The 17,119-nt window shown below is 43.9% G+C and overlaps 1 protein-coding gene across 1 annotated transcript; it reads right to left on the bottom strand.

Annotated features, from left to right (window-relative positions):
- Nucleotides 1-3,801: 3,801 nt before the first annotated feature.
- On the bottom strand, nucleotides 3,802-15,392 carry LOC127770818 (putative F-box protein At5g50220). The gene is made up of 2 exons (XM_052296607.1): nucleotides 15,209-15,392; nucleotides 3,802-5,051 (listed from the first exon to the last, which is right to left on the bottom strand). Exons 1-2 carry the CDS (start codon nucleotides 15,390-15,392, stop codon nucleotides 3,802-3,804), a joined length of 1,434 nt encoding a protein of 477 aa, XP_052152567.1.
- Nucleotides 15,393-17,119: the final 1,727 nt, after the last annotated feature.

Here is a 17,119-nt window from a genome sequence, read left to right on the forward strand (position 1 = left end):
GATACTTACAAGGAAGCTCGGGAAGACGATGCTGGAGAACCCACTTAGGAAGAGTTCACTGCAGCGTTTCGCGAGAACTTCGTACCTGCTGCAGTGATGCGTATGAAGAAGAACGAGTTTAGAAGGCTGCGACAAGGGAATACAACGGTGCAGGAATATCTGAACAAGTTCACTCAGTTGGCTCGCTATGCAATTGGAGACCTTGCAGATGAAGAAGAAAAGATCGACAAGTTCATAAAAGGGCTGAATGATGAATTGCGTGGACCCATGATTGGGCAAGATCACGAGAGCTTTCAGAGCCTGATCAACAAAGTCGTTAGGCTGGAGAACGATCAAAGGACGGTGGAACACAACCGCAAGAGGAGGCTTGCTATGAGTCGCCCACCTCAGGCAGTGCCTCAGCGACTCAAGGGAGCCACTCCATCTGGATGGAAGCCCCCTATCGTGGCGACCAACCGTCCCGTTGCACCTAGCAACTTCAACAGGCCGGTTGCAACTCAGAACCGCACCCCTACACCAACCTTGGCTGCCCCTGGAGCCAAGAAGAATGTGGACTGCTTCAACTGCGGGGAATACGGGCACTACGCCAACAACTGCCCTCATCCACACAAAACTCCTGTCCGGACTGGCGCGAATGCAATGACTGTTCGCGGCACTGCTACCCTTGCTGCCGGGCGAGGTCTATTCAAGACTCCGCAATCTAACAGGACCGCTACCGGATATGGGCGCGGACAAGTGAACCATGTCCGAGTTGAAGAGGCCCAGGAAGATTAGGGCGTACTAATGGGTATGTTCTCTATCAATTCTACCCCGGTTAAAGTTCTCTTCAATTCTGGTGCATCGCATTCATTTATATCTCTGAAGGCTAGTCAAAAGCACAACTTAACCCTAGTGGGACTTAGAAAGCCTATGATAGTACACTCACCTGGGGGCGAGATAACTGCGAGTCATGCTTGCATAGACGTACCAATTCGTCTTAGGGATGTGGTGTTTCCCTCCAATCTTATGGTCTTAATACCTCAGACCCTGGATGTCATATATTAAATACATATAAACATATTTAAAGAAAGTAAAGATAAAATGAAAGTAAAGATAAACATATTTAGGACACTAATTACTTGACCTCAAATTTATATTAACTTATCTGCAAATACTTAAGTTCTACACATTATTAGAATTGTGCCGGGAGTTAACTAAAATCTTATTTCCTGCAATTGGATTCCCATCATATTTGTGGAACAGAGTTGCTAGATCTAGCTATGGATACCTTTCAATTTGAAAGAGAAGCATAAAAGAGGTGATGCTTACCTAACAAGATGATGAAGTGGTGTAGATCGGCAGCAGTGGAGCTTGTGAAGCTACGTAGGAAGTTAAGGTGGGGCACGGTGTTAATTCTATTGCAAGAGGGTTGTGAATTTATAGGCTTCATGGAAGCAATCTGTATTGTTCTATCAAAATCTAACGGCTGGAGTGTGGCTTATCCGATCAGTGTATTTCCATTACTTCTTAAGGTACACCTAAAGTCTATCCAAAGCATTAAAACAATCTAGTTTTGTACGATATTAGTTTGTTGACGAGATATCGCCAATATATCGTGATATTTCACTCACTCAGGTGCTCACGAGATATTATTGCGTGCCCGATAATTTTGGGTTCAATCAAGTTTCTTCAAATTTGATTAATTCTTTTTATCTGGAAACTACTAATACGATGGTTGCACGCATCATAGTTTGAAAACATGTTTCAAGGGTTAAATTTTTTGCATCATCATGCATGTGTGTGACACTAACATCCGGGATTTTCGATATGATCTAACTAGACCTCGTCTTTGTTTGTTTTTGTTTGGGCCACCCGCCTATTTAGTTTCCATATTCTTGCCTAGGCTAGTCAAAATTGTTTCGGCTGACTTGCCAAAAATTTGGCTAGCATGTTTAGGACAACATTTTAGCTAGCATGAGACAATATTGTTGATTGTAGATTTTTATGTATTATTGTTTATTGACGTTTGTTGTGTGCACCTACATGACAAAGAAAAATCTTGTCATAACATTGACGCAAACCCTGCCTGCCAGCCCTGCCTACAGCAACCTACTATTTGTTAAGACGAAGTAATGTATTTTAACTAAGATTGCTTGAAAGGACAACCTAATATATATTAAATACATATAAACATATTTGAAGAAATTAAAGATAAAAGGAAAGTAACGATAAAATATATTTAGGACACTAATTCCTTGATGCTTGTGAAGCTACGTAGGAAGTTGAGGTGGGGCACAGTGTTAATTCTAAAGCAAGATGAATGTGAATTTAATAGATTTCATCGAAGCAATCTGTATTGCTCGATCGAAATCTAACGGATGGAGTGTGGCTTATCCAAACATTGCATATTCCATTACTTCCTAAGATACACCTGCAGTCTATCCAAAGCATTAAATACAATCTAGTTTTGTACAAGATTACCTTGTTGACGAGATATCGCCAATATCTCAATATATTTCATTCACTCGGTGATCTCGACACTCATGAGATATTATTACCTAGCTCAAAAATTTAGGGTTCAATCTATTTCAAAAATGTTTCTTTATATTGTTGCAAATAAGGCATCACACCATGATAAAAATTGTTCTTCAAAACATGCTAAGACTGTTGTTTACAAATAGATTTGTACAAAGATGTGGTGTGCATCTCTATTGAATATTTTTTTTCTACTTCTGACATCTTTATTTGTGTTATTTGTCTATTAGCAGGGGTGATCCCACTATGTATTAGGTCGAATATTACATGGTGAAAAAGCATGTCTCTTCGTGGGCTTTGATTCTTGTGGCTTAGGACCACCACAGAAGACTGTTAGCCCATATGTTTCTAGGGTTTGTTTGTTGCTGCACAACTGTTTTTTCCCCCCTATTCTCATCTTGCAATCTTGATATTATTTGTCTTTAGGTGGTTTTAAACAAGTGATTTAATTTAGCATGGAGTCCAAAATAGAAGTTTGGCCATCAATTACTTCCACATATGGTATATTTATATTGATGTTTGGCTATAAGTGGCTGTTGCGCATGGCTTCTTTAACCGAAGTGTGGGTACTGAGTACCAGCTATATTGGAAGCCTCAGAACGGTAGAAAGCCAAGTTGGCCAAGCAACGGCTAAGGTTGGAAGATGCAGCGAGCAACGGCCAGCTAGCTTGGAGTTTGGATTCGCATTTCTTCTACCTGCCTGCATGCCCTGAATACCGCTACCTACTAGTAGTTGTTACGGCAGCCATAATAGTCGAGTGTAGTAGCTGAACTAAGTTCTAAAAAAAGTAGTTGAACTAGCCTAGACAAACTACATGCAGAGCTTATGGCATGAGTTGGGTTCTAGGTGGTGTTTGTGATGCATCACAGTACACACATTTACACACACCTGGCCATGGATTTATGTGAACGCACACATGTGTGAAGCATGTATATGTGTTTCGCACATAAGTTTGGTTAAAATAGTGTACACACTTTTGCATTATACAATGATCCAATTATTCACAACTTTTATATGTGTAACACACTTTTACAAGTTCGAAGGCCAAAAATGAAAAAGTGGATTGTGTTATATTTATTTTGACGATATTGCCATAATATGAGCCATGTACTTTGACTAAAAAAATTGATATCACCAATTCTTCGCATTATTAGACCAAAAGAAACAAACATAAAAAAAAAGTGGAGAGACATTTTTATGGAAACATTATTACTACCTGATTTGTTTCTGGATACAATTTATTTGGATCTACAAGGAGCTTGCAGCTCTCACCAAAGCAACCCTTATTAGTTTGATGCACTAATGGATACCAAACTCTCCACAAAAGGAACAACATGGTACAGAATTCGGCCTATCTCACCAAATGTGAGCTTGCTCCCGTCCGCTCGCTCGTACTCTAGGCCATCCTCCATGTCCACCAGCTCTGACATAGTGTCACTCCACTCATAGAGCTGGTATAGCTTTTCATCGTCCACAGCTATAAGCATCTCCGTATCTCTAGACAATATAGGGAAGAAACCATAGGTGCTAATCTCGTTGGAAAAGACATCAATGCGGCTGCACTGTGACCAAACTGGTTCTGGCTTGTCGTCTACCAACTGCCAAATACAAATGGTGTCCACATTGGCAGCGTGCACAAAACATAGTTTCCCAGATAATTCTGCAAGGTCACCATGGTGGCACCCCGGAGGGAATGGCAACATGCCGAACTTCTCATCATAGAGGTTGAAACGGAGGATCATGTATTCATTGAGCATGCCATCAGTGCACCAATAGAAGGCTCCTCTCATGCAAACTGGCCTTGCAAAAGGGCAGATGGCGAGGGGCGGGTTGTTAGTGATCTCCCAAGAATGTCCAAGACCAAGGGTGAAGACCTCATGCCCGATGTCATATTCAAAGCTCCGCTCACCTGTATCTTCATCCTCCAACACCATGTAGTTACAATAGAAGTACGTCACAATGACATACTGGTTCCGCCACGGATCGAAGCCAATAGCAGCTGACGGGATGTTGATCTCACGGACATCATGACTGCCAAGCGGTAAAGTAACAAACTCCTTGGTAGCTGGGTTGGAGACGTATACCTGGTCTGTTGCTGTTGCAATGGCCACAAGGCCGTCGCAGTGCGTGGCGAGGATAGTGTGGGTGATAACCTCCGGCTGCACTGCTTCAAGCATCAGCTCAACCTTGGTGTCATCAATGTCTTTACTAAGCGGCTCCCGTAGACGGTAGAAGCTGATCTCATTAGAGAGACCAATTTCTTCATCTTCATCATCTGAGCACTCCTCACGAGGGACAATGAGCACATCTGGCGGCATCGCACGAGAAAACTTGAGGTGGCGACACACAAACCAATCATTCTTCGTGGCCGCGAGCCAAGATTTTTGTACGCATTTAAAGCGCACAATGGACTTCATAGGGAGACGCACTAGGACCTCCGCGATGAGCAGGTCATCTGGTATGTTGATGGTGGAGGCAGTGACCGAAGCATGGTTGATCTGGTGGTGCCTTTTAAGATCCATGGGTTGACTTGTTCCTGTTATGCATAATACATTTTGCGATTAGACATCAAACCGCAGTTTAAACTAAGACTGCTTGAAAGGGCAAGCTAATATATATTAAATACATATAAACATATTTAACGAAAGTAAAGATAAACATATTTAGGACACTAATTACTTGACCTCAAATTTATATTAACTTATCTGCAAATACTTAAGTTCTACACATTATTAGAATTGTGCCGGGAGTTAACTAAAATCTTATTTCCTGCAATTGGATTCCCATCATATTTGTGGAACCGAGTTGCTAGATCTAGCTATGGATACCTTTCAATTTGAAAGAGAAGCATAAAAGAGGTGATGCTTACCTAACAAGATGATGAAGTGGTGTAGATCGGCAGCAGTGGAGCTTGTGAAGCTACGTAGGAAGTTAAGGTGGGGCACGGTGTTAATTCTATTGCAAGAGGGTTGTGAATTTATAGGCTTCATGGAAGCAATCTGTATTGTTCTATCAAAATATAACGGCTGGAGTGTGGCTTATCCGATCAGTGTATTTCCATTACTTCTTAAGGTACACCTAAAGTCTATCCAAAGCATTAAAACAATCTAGTTTTGTACGATATTAGTTTGTTGACGAGATATCGCCAATATATCGTGATATTTCACTCACTCAGGTGCTCACGAGATATTATTGCGTGCCCGATAATTTTGGGTTCAATCAAGTTTCTTCAAATTTGATTAATTCTTTTTATCTGGAAACTACTAATACGATGGTTGCACGCATCATAGTTTGAAAACATGTTTCAAGGGTTAAATTTTTCGCATCATCATGCATGTGTGTGACACTAACATCCGGGATTTCTGATATGATCTAACTAGACCTCGTCTTTGTTTGTTTTTGTTTGGGCCACCCGCCTATTTAGTTTCCATATTCTTGCCTAGGCTAGTCAAAATTGTTTCGGCTGACTTGCCAAAAATTTGGCTAGCATGTTTAGGACAACATTTTAGCTAGCATGAGACAATATTGTTGTTTGTAGATTTTTATGTATTATTGTTTATTGATGTTTGTTGTGTGCACCTACATGACAAAGAAAAATCTTGTCATAACATTGACGCAAACCCTGCCTGCCAGCCCTGCCTACAGCAACCTACTAGTTGTTAAGGCAGCTATACTAGTCGGGTGTAGTAGTAAAACTTGCCCGGACCAGACATGCGTGGAGCTGATGGCATCAGTAGGGTTCTAGGTGGTCTCTGATGGTATCACTCGTACACACATAAAAATACTTAGTATGACAAAAAAAAAGACTTAGTATGCTCGGGGGTATCCATGGTAATGCATTTGTGTGGGTACGCATATATATATAACATGTTTGTGTATTTCGCACACAAGTTTTGCTAAAATAATGTGCACGCCTTTGCATTAGAGGATAATCAATTTATTCACTTAATTTTTGTGTGTAACACACTTTGACTAGTTCCAAAATAAGAAACAAAAATGTGGTATTAGCATAATATGAGGCATAGACTTTGATTGAAACATTAATCTCAGCAATTCTATACATTAATAGAACAAGAGGAATAATAGTAAAAATGTGAATAGACAACATATCTTTATTCAAATATTATCACTACATTATTTGTTTCCACATAAACTTTATTGGATCTATAAGGAGCCAATATAATCTCACAGAAGCAACACTTATTAACTCAGCTCCCACTCCCAATGTCACCTTAATTCCGAAGATCTAAATGTTGGGTTCCCTAATAGAAACTGAACTCTCCACGTAAGGAAAAATGTGGTACAAAGGTGGGCCTAGCTTGCAATATGAGCTTGATCCCATCCTATCGCTCATAGTCTAGCTCCACCCCCATATCGACCACCTCCAACATAGTCTCGCTCCACTCGTAGCACTGATACCGCTATACATTGTCCACTACTATAAGCATCTTTGTACCTCTAGACAAATCAGGAAAGAAGACCTAGTAGCCAATCTCCTCGGAGAAGACAATGATGCCGCAACGCAGTGACCATGCTGGTTATGGACCCCTCGTCTACCAGCTGCCAAATGCTAAATGTTTCCTCAGTGGTAGTGTGCACGAAGCACAACTTTCTTGCCAGTTCCATAAGGTCACCATGGTGGAGCCTAGAGAGAATAGCTCCAATCTGAACTTTTCATCATAAAGGCTAAACTGGAGGATCATGTCTAGATTGAACTTGCCATCAGTGCACCAATAGAAGGCTCTTCTCATGCAAACCGGCCGAGCGGCAGGGCTGATGACTTAGGTCAGGTTGTCGGTGATCTTCCATGAGTGTCCTAAGCCTTAAGGTAAGACCTCATGCCAATTGTCGCCTTGAAAGCTCTGCTCACATGTATCTTCATCCTCCAACACCATGTAGCTCCGATAGAAGTACTTAGCAACAAAATACCGGTTGCGCCATGGATCAAAGCCGAGAGCACATGTTGGGTTCTTGATCTCATGGACTTCATCTCTGCCAAGCGGCAATGTAACAAACTCATCGGTAACTATGTTGGATACGTACCTGGTGGGTTGTTGCTGCAATGGCAGCGAGGCCGCCAAAGTGCGTGGGTAGGATTGTGTGTGTGTGATAACCTCCAAACTCCAGCTGTGCTACTTCATGCATGTCATCAAAGAATCTACCTAACGGCTCTTGGAGACGATAGAAGCTGATCTCGTTAGAGAGACCACCATCTTCATCTTCATCATCTGAGCATTCCTCATGGAGGATAATGAGGACATCTAGTGGCTTTACACATGAAAAAATATGATGTGGCAATGGACGAACCAAAGATTCTTAATGGCGGCAAGCGAAGATTTTCGCGTGCAACAGACTTCACGAAGCGGCGCACTAGTACCTCGGAGTTCATCTGGTATGTTTACAGTGAAGGTAGTAACCGAAGAATGTATGATCAGGTGGCCTTTTAAGATCCATCAGTTGACTTGTTCCTGTTGCACATGGTACAGATTACAGTTAGACTTAGACATAGTTTCAACCTCGCAATTTAAGATGATATTTTTAAGTGGAACTGCAGAAAAGGATTGTACATTATATATGTTAAATATTGATAATACATACAAATTTACAAAAAAAAAAGAAAGATAAATGAAAATTGTGATAATGCTTAGGACACTATTTCCTTGAAACAATTAATTTACTTATTTGATGATATTGAAACAATTTACTATCTAAATCAAAGTGAAAAACGAGAAAGGGAACGTTTCCGTGTTTGTTAGAAACCCAGCTCTTTCCTTGCCCTTCCTGAATTTCTAGCTACACATTATTTGAATTAATGTGGGAGTTACTACAATCGGATTTCCATGTCACTGGATTTCTAGATCCGTTCGATTTCAACCACAATTGGTACCAATTTTCTTCCTGAGAGACCTTTGAAGTCCTTTGGGGGGATGTAGTTGGTAATTTTAGAGGTGGGAATCAGTAAAAGGTGAAGCGTAAAAGAGGTGAAGCTTATTTAAGAAATTGATGAGGTGGTGCGTAAAGCCCGGTAGCAGCTGGAGCTTCCGAAGCTACAAAGGAAGTTACATGGTGGGTATGGTATTGGACTATATTGTTGGATCAAAAGACAATGGATGGAGAGCAACTTATCCAACCATTTATATCCGTTACTTCCTAAGATAGACTAACATTCTATCTGAAGTATTGGCAATAATCTAGTTTTCCATATGGATTGATTTATCCACGAGATATCACCGATATCTTGCGATATTTCACTACACCTTGGTCCCTTCGGAGATAATAGCCCAAGCTGAAAATTTATTCAAATTGATCAAAATTGTGTTCAAACTACTTCGATTTCAAAAGAAAAAACAAGTGATGTGCATTTAAGAAGCATTTTATAGGGGATGATAATGAGGCCATACATGATATTAGCTCTTTTTTTTTTGCTTCCCACTTCTTTTCTTTATGTTCGTTGTTTATTTGTTAACCCATATCAATTTCTAGGTGTTGTAATTTGTTGTGCACAATTTTTTATGTCACCTCATATATATGCCCCAATTGGCTATTGTGTGACATTATTTATTGGCCTTATTTATATGGTTCGTACACAAGTGATTTGAGATTTATGGTGGAATCCAAGATAGAAGTTGACCATCAATTACTTCCACGTATGGCCTCTATACACTGAAGTTTGGCCATATATAGGTGACCTTTAGATATGGCCACGTATTGGCTGTTAGTTACTTCCATACATGATAATGGCTTCTCTAAGTTAGTCATTGTAGTTACTTCCACATATGGCTACCAAGGCGGGGGTTTTGCCTACTAACTATTTCAGTGTATGGCCTTTAGAGTCTAACGTATACATTAACCATACCATGGATAGCCTCTAAAAATAGACTTTTGTCATTAGCCAACTCCATATATATATATATGTATATATATGATCTCTATAACTCAAGTTTGTCATGTAATTACTTACATACATGGCCTCCAAAAGTATAGTTTATCCATTAGTTACTTTTACATAAATTGCCTCTAAAAATTAATGAACTTTGATCATTAGTTACTTTCGCATATGGCCTCTAAAACGGAAGTTTAGACATTAATTAATTCCACATGTACTCACTACCCCACAATCAACCCTGCAGTCCAATCCGGCTTTAATAAAATTTTTACAGAGTTGGAATCCGGCCAAATCATCACTTTCAATTATATACATCTGGCACCAAGCTAAAAGGGATGTATAAAATAGTGGTATTTTTAGGCAAAGAACATATACTTAGATGTCAAAATTATTATGAATACCACCTAACTAAAACATGGATTTATACTTAGCTTTTTTATAATTGATGATCATAAAAAGACAAATTTTGCTACAAGACACCTAAATTTTGTGTAATTTACTGATAGACATCGTAAAAACGTGTCACGGCTGAAAGACGTCCTAAAAACTGGTATTTGATAGAGGATACTTTCGGGTCAATTGGAGAAATAAATTCTTAACAAGGACGAGAATGCCCCTAAAACCACATGCTACAAAGTTAGAGTGAAAATTTAGAAATTATGCAACTCTAAATTAGCCATCATCCTAAGTTTCATCACTAGCCTACATCGGTATTCCATCTCCAGTCTAGCCTTAGCTCAAAAGCTTTTGACCATAGAGGCAATCTCGTATTTTTGAAGAATTTCTCGCTCCAAGCCTCCAATCGAGCCAAAAGTGTCCTCTAACAAATTACCAGTTTTTTAGGTATCTTTTAGCCATGATATGTTTTTGCGATGTCTACCAGCCAATTATACAAATTTTGAGTGTTTTATAGCAAAATTTGCCTATTTATTTACTGCCAAATTTAAAAAAAATACATGCTTGTAAAAACATATTGGAGGAATTTTGATCACCGGCCATCGGTGAGAATCCATTTTCCCTAGTGGTTACTTAAGAGGCTCATCTGCAAAAATAAGTACTCCCTCCGTTTCAAAATGTTTGACACCGTTGACTTTTTAGAATATGTTTGACCGTTCGTCTTATTAAAAAAATTGTGAAATATATAAAACTATATGTGTACATGAAAGTATATTTAACAATGAATCAAATGATATGAAAAGAATAAATAACTACTTAAATTTTTTGAATAAGACGAATGGTCAAACACGTACTAAAAAATCAACGGTGTCAAACATTTTGAAACGGAGGGAGTATATTTTTTCAAGCGGACCACTTAAGCAATCACCAGCTAACAATTCTATTTTCGTTAGCTGTAGTAAAAGAGCACCACAGGTAAAAACAATTTTACCATATTAAAATAGCCTCCGGCCTACCTCACCCCATCCCTCCACACTCCCCCTCCCTCGCTCCCTCACGGTTCACTCCTTCCTCCTTCCACCTCTCTCACTCCCTCCAACCTTCGGCCATCTGTCTACTGCTGCCGAGGTGTGCAACTGCTGAATCACACCACTACTGTCACCCCCTCCCACAAGGAAGACACCGTCTCTAAGGATCACCGCCGCATCGGCCAATAAGGAGGCCAAGGCCATTGGACCTAGCAACGTTGGCCTCCCCGTTGCTGGATCCAGCTGGCCGGAGCGAACAGCGGACAGCTCGACGACGAGGACGAGCAAGAATATGGCCAACTGTGGGACTCGTGATCACCAAATCTAACTTTAGCGGTCCTTGGTAATGGAGGCCATTGGTAGCAACGGCTTTAGATGAGGAGTAGCAAGAAGGGGGCCGGCGCAGGACTCGAGGCTGCTAGATCTACCGGTAGCGGCAATACTCCGTGATGGCAGTAGTTAGTTAGTTTGGTCAATCTGTGCACAAGCTCGGCGATGGTTCGATCTGCAAGGCCCGCAACGCTGGCCCTCAATGGCAACGGTGGTAACAACAACCACAGCTCGGTGACGATAGTGACGACCTCGACTACGAGAGGACGTCCACAGCTAGCGGCGGCGGGCAAGGGCACGGCAGATTTGCCGGTTGAGGCGGGGGGTGAAGGGGGCCAGCCTACAACTCCAAATCTTGGAGTGGAGGGCCTCTCGGATGCAAGCTTGGATGATGGCTCAGGCCCGACAGGTAGTGTTGACGACTGGATTTTCGTGATTTTCTTTTCTTTTTTTTTTTGCCTCGAGAAGTTTTTCACTAGTGGTCCTCCTAGGATATCGCATGAGAAAAACGATTTTGGTTTGCGGGCCTCCTAGGGCATCGTCTGCAGAAAAACGATTTTCATTGACAGGAGAAAAACCACCACTAGCGATCATTGACAATTTTATCCACATGCAAAATTAATTTTTAATTGACCGCTAGTTATTTCCCTCTTTATATAAGGGTGTGTTAGCCAACGCAGGTTCCCAACCCCTCTCCCTTGTATTTCTCGCGCACGCTTTTTAAACTACTAAACAGTGTGTTTTTTAAAAAAAAGTTTCTATATAAAAGTTACTTAAAAAAATCATATTGATTCATTTTTGAAAAAAAAATTATTAATACTTAATTAATCACATGTTAATGGACCACTCCGTAGTATCCGATTTCCAGTCTGAAAGCACTATGTGTCACTTACTGCACTAGTGCACTGTAGTCCGTAACGGTAGCAAGCATGCACACCCCATGCATTTACACACATGAGCTTATTGTATATATTCTCTCCTAATGGCAACTGTCACGCTTCTTGACTCGGTCTCTCGATTCCGTTTTCATTAATTAATTCGAAGTGGTCTCGATACCCTTGGCGGACGCTCATGAATTAACGCGGTAGAATTGACGACCATTCTCAGCTAGCTGTCATCAACACAAACGTGTAGTTTTTTTTTTTTTTTTGAAGGAAGGCAAAAGCTTTGCCTTGAATATATTAATAGAGCAGGAAAAACGTGTAGTTTTGGCACTTGGCAGCTGACTCAGCCAAACTCCGTTCTCTAGCTATATAAAGGCTGGCTCCACGCACCAGCTGATGACCACACACACCTGAGCTCCCGACAAGTAACAGAAGAATCGTAATTAATTAATTTCAGGGAAGAAAAATTCAGATCATGGGGAGCAGCAAGCAGGCGAAGGCGGCGGCGTTGGCTCTCCTCTGTGCAGCGGTCGCGCTTCTCGCCGTGGCGGCGGCGGCTGCGGCGGCGCCGCCGACGACGGCGAAGAACCAGACGGCGTGGCGGCGTGTGGAGGACTACTTGGCGGCGGAATGGGAGCTCCCGGTGGACACAGCCGGTGAGCTTCTGTACGCTAGTGCCATCAGACCGGGAGGCGGAAGCTTGATTCACGACCAGCCGTCCTGCAGCGGCGGCGGATGCGCGGCGAACGGCGGCGGTGGGTACCATGACAGGGGATGCATCAAGCGATATGGCTGCCATGGTTGAGTGAGAGGTGCTATCGATCTGTTTATATTTCAAGTTAAGGTATCCATAAGGATGTACCTTTCCTCCCTCTCAAAATATAGAGGAGTAGCAACATAGTACAAGATTTGACATGGTATAGTACTATAGATTTAATGTTAAATCTGATAATATGTTGCTATATTCTGTAACGGTGCTAGCTAGTTCACAAGAACAAAAAAGTAAATACTATTTTGAGGAAACTCATCATCATCTAATTGTGGAAAAGAATTTATTGGAATGAAAATTTCAGATGCGTGTACTTCTTGTATGGATATGGACTGCCTTCTCTTAGAGGAGTATAGACTAGTTTCTGATGTGTTGTGTGCGGTGTTGTTGAAATGGAATAAGTCTATTTTTTCTACCGTTACTCTTGGTCGAACCGCATCCATCAACAGTAAAATCAGGTAGAACCCTAACTCTAACTCCAAAAACAGGTGCAAATCTACTCCTAGGACAAGATTGGGTCCGATTTTTGCTTATGTGGCGTCTAGGGGTGAGCAGAAAAAACCGAGACCGAGAATTTCGGTCATCAATTCAGTTCTAGGCAGTGAAAGACCGAATTTTGTTCGGTCGATTCGGTTAGTCTCCTCAGTTAACCGAATAGACGAAAAAACCGAATTAACAAAAAATGTCTAAATGCCACCTACAATCCACTAAATTCAATATGATTAAACTCTAATTTTCACATGACTACTTCTAGGCATACAACCTAACAAGAGTCTTTACTCATACGTGCTTACGAATTTTTTTTGTGATTTTTGTGTTGAAAATCTCCTTTATTCCTTTGCATATATGAAAACGTTATTGAATTTCGGTTAGGACCGAGACTGAGACCGAATTTGTCGGTCCTGACATTTTTGCGTTGAAATTCGGTCTTCACTTTTCAAAGACCAAAATGACTAAAAGACCGAAGACCGAGACCGAAATTTTTTGTCAAACCGAATGCCCACCCCTAGTGGCGTCCACGTGACATATTGATTAGGTCTTCGTCTCACTTAGCATCTATGTGGCACTCACAGTAAAAAAAAAAAAGGTGGGTCCCACATGACCCTCCTATTAGGGCTTCCATCTTCTTCCTCCAGCCTCCTCCTTCTCCATCTCTCCACCTCTCACTCTCTTTCTTGTGCTCTCCAAGTCAGTGACAGATAGGGAGAGGGGCAACGACTAGTGCAAGAGGAGCAACGGCGGTGGCGGTGGACGAATCAGGAGTCACTCCCAGCCACTCCTACCCTCGCTCCCCTGCGAGCTCGCTGAGGTCTCTCGCCATCTACCTCCCAGTGACCTCAAGCTCAAGAGCCGCAGCTGTCAACGCGTCGTCGAGTTCGGTGATGCCATTGCTGCCTGCGTTACTTGCGAGCTCAATGACGCCGCCTGCGCTGCTCCCCTCCATCTCTATCATGGGAGACTAAGCTCTGCATGCGCTATCGCAAGCTCGGCGACCACTGGGCTACTGCGGCCACCACTCGTGAGAGAGGAGACCGCAGCCAGTAGGACCCCGAACTCCCCCGTCACTCACAGTCGAGGTATGAGAAGGCAATGTGGAAGAAAGAGGGCCAAGCCCAATGGCGTCCGGTCTCCTACTCCAGTTTCCCACCCTCTTCCTATATCTCCTTCGTCTAGACCACGCGAGCCCAAGCTTGTGCCACCGCGAGCTCACCAACCACTGGGTTGCTACGGCCACCGCACCGACCCCCGACGCTACCTTGATGGCATGTTACCTCTATGTCTCAACTCCTTTTATGGATGTCAGGTTGTCGCCGCCCTAGGTTTATCCGGCTGACCGACCAGATCCGCAACCCAGACTCACCCCAACCTCCATCTTCTTCACTGTCATCGTCAACTTCTACATCCTATCATCGTCCATTGGGTCGCATCCATCGTGCCAGTCCCGATAGAGGCCCTGACTCGCCCCACTTCGCCGTTATCGGCGTGCCCTACGTTCTGTCTCGCCTCTATGGCTTCCTGCGAGAAGAGAGAGGGAGAGAGGAGAGGAAAAAAGTAATGTAACTAACGTGTGGGCCCTAGTGGATGAAAACCTATTGTGTGCCATGTAGATGCCACATTAGATGAAAACCTAGTCAATACGCCACATCGACGCCACATAAACTAAAACCGGACCCAATACTACCTTCTCAGTAGATTTTACTGTTGAGAGATGCAATACTGCCAACAGAAAAACTACCAAACACTATTCCATAGGCACGGGATAAGTAACTACTACCACTAAATGTCTAGCTCTCACTCCTCACACCAACCATTCAACCTTATCCTCTCATCTCTTCCCCTTCCCTCCCCTCTCTCCCTCTCTCTCTTTCTGACTACCACCCTCATGGAGCACAGAGGCACCGGCACGGCTGGCCTTGCGGGGTGGCACATCAGGCGTGGAGGAAGCTGCCATCACCGCTGCCGCCATTGCTGCTGGTGGAGGCGTGGGCAGAGTAGAGGAGAAGATCGTGAAGCTGTTCGTGAGGTAGGTGCCCAAGCACATGATGGAGGCGGAGCTGCTCACCACATTCCAGGAGGTGGCCATCGTCGATGAGGTCACCGTCATCAAGGACAAGAGACCTCTTGTGGTGTGGATCTGTACACCCAGATCTGGGCTCGCGACCTCCAAGCTCTTGTGTTGTCTTGTTCTGCGTTTGATTTTGGATTATACATGTTCTATGGGTGATTCTACAGTTATGATGACTTATTTATGGAATCAATTTCCTTTATTGGTTTTTATTCAACTCTCTCTTGATATACATATGATTTTTTGGTTCTTTATTGCGGTGATACTTTAGTGGTATCATGATACTTTGGTACTTGTATGTATCACGTTTGATACCCAGGTATCAGACATGGTACCAGTAGGTACCATGCTTAGTACTTGCGGTATCATGGCTGGTACCCATAGGTATCAGACCTAGTACCTGGTACCTGCAAGGTATCCGGTATCAGACCTGGTACCGGGCACATGTAAGGCATTAGGTATCATGGCTGGCTACGAGGTATCAAGTATCAAGCACCATATGTGTTCTCTCCTCTTCTCCCTTCCCTAGACTCGATCCTTGTCTCCTATTTGTTGTCGCAACCAAAGTCTTCCTCTCCTGCTCTGGCTGGGGGGAATTCTTGCTCGGAGTAGTTTCAGGCAACACCGGCGAGGTATCGTGTGCAAAGCAGGGTTTTGGCCGGCTGGAGGAAGGAGCATTCCTGCTTGGAGTAGTTGTGGCGGCGCTCCGCACCGCCGGTGAGGTATCGAGCGCGGAGGCACGCGATACCGAGCCGGGTTCTAGCTGGGGTGGAATCGCGTGGATAGGGGGGCCTCGGTCAACGGAATCCCGTGACTATCACGTTGCAACGGAATCCCGTACGGTAGTGTAACGCCCGTTCCGTCGTGGCGCCTAGTGGGAAAACTATCTCATAAAAACCCTAATTGTGAAATCTGTTTCTTTGCTTGTTGTCAGTCTCCGTGCCAATCTCTGATCTCGAATCCCCGATCTATCGTCAAATCCAAATCCTTCCCAAATCAATTTTCTCCACAAAAGTCTAATTTGCCTCCCTCAGGTTCGGTGGGCCGATTTCCCTCTCGGCCCATCTTTCTCGCTCTCTCTCTCTTCTCCCTCCCTTTCCGCTCTCACTGCTGCTCCCGCCGACGCCGCCCAAATCGCCGCGCCGCCCGTTGCTTCCCGCGCGCGCGCGCCGTGGTGGCCGACCGGCCGGTCGCCGCCGCCGTCAGCACCTGCCGCGCCTGAGCCCGCGCCTGCCGCCCGTGTCGCCGCTCCGTTCCAAACCATCCCAGCCGTCATCGCCGTCGTCACGACCCGGCCCCGCCACTACCGCGCGCATGCTTCCAAGAAATGGAGACAGAGCTCCTCCTCCCTCTGCCGCGCCGCTCTCTCTCCCTCTTTCTTTCCCCAAGGTGGCAAGAGGCAAGCCTCCTTTCTCTCCTTCTTTCCTCCTTTTTCTCCCTCGCCGGCGTCATGCCCTCTACCGCCATTTTGGCCGCGAGCGCCGGAGTGCCAGCTCGCTCTTTAACCACCCAAGGTCGGTTTCCGAACCGACATTGCCACCCTATAAACCCAAGCCCCTCCCCAAACTAATCTCCCTCGTTTTCGTCTCTCGCCATTGCCGCCTCGCCCGTGTCTGTTCGCCGCCGCCTCTCGTTGCCACGCGTGCCGGAGGAGCCGGCGCGTTCGTGGACGCGGAAGGGGACTCCGGGCGCTCGTCTTCATCCTCTTCCCCGGTCCAAGGCCGGAGAGATCACTCCCGTGCCGT

The sequence above is a fragment of the Oryza glaberrima genome, chromosome 4 (genome assembly GCF_000147395.1).
Source record: "Oryza glaberrima chromosome 4, OglaRS2, whole genome shotgun sequence".
NCBI lineage: Eukaryota > Viridiplantae > Streptophyta > Magnoliopsida > Poales > Poaceae > Oryza > Oryza glaberrima.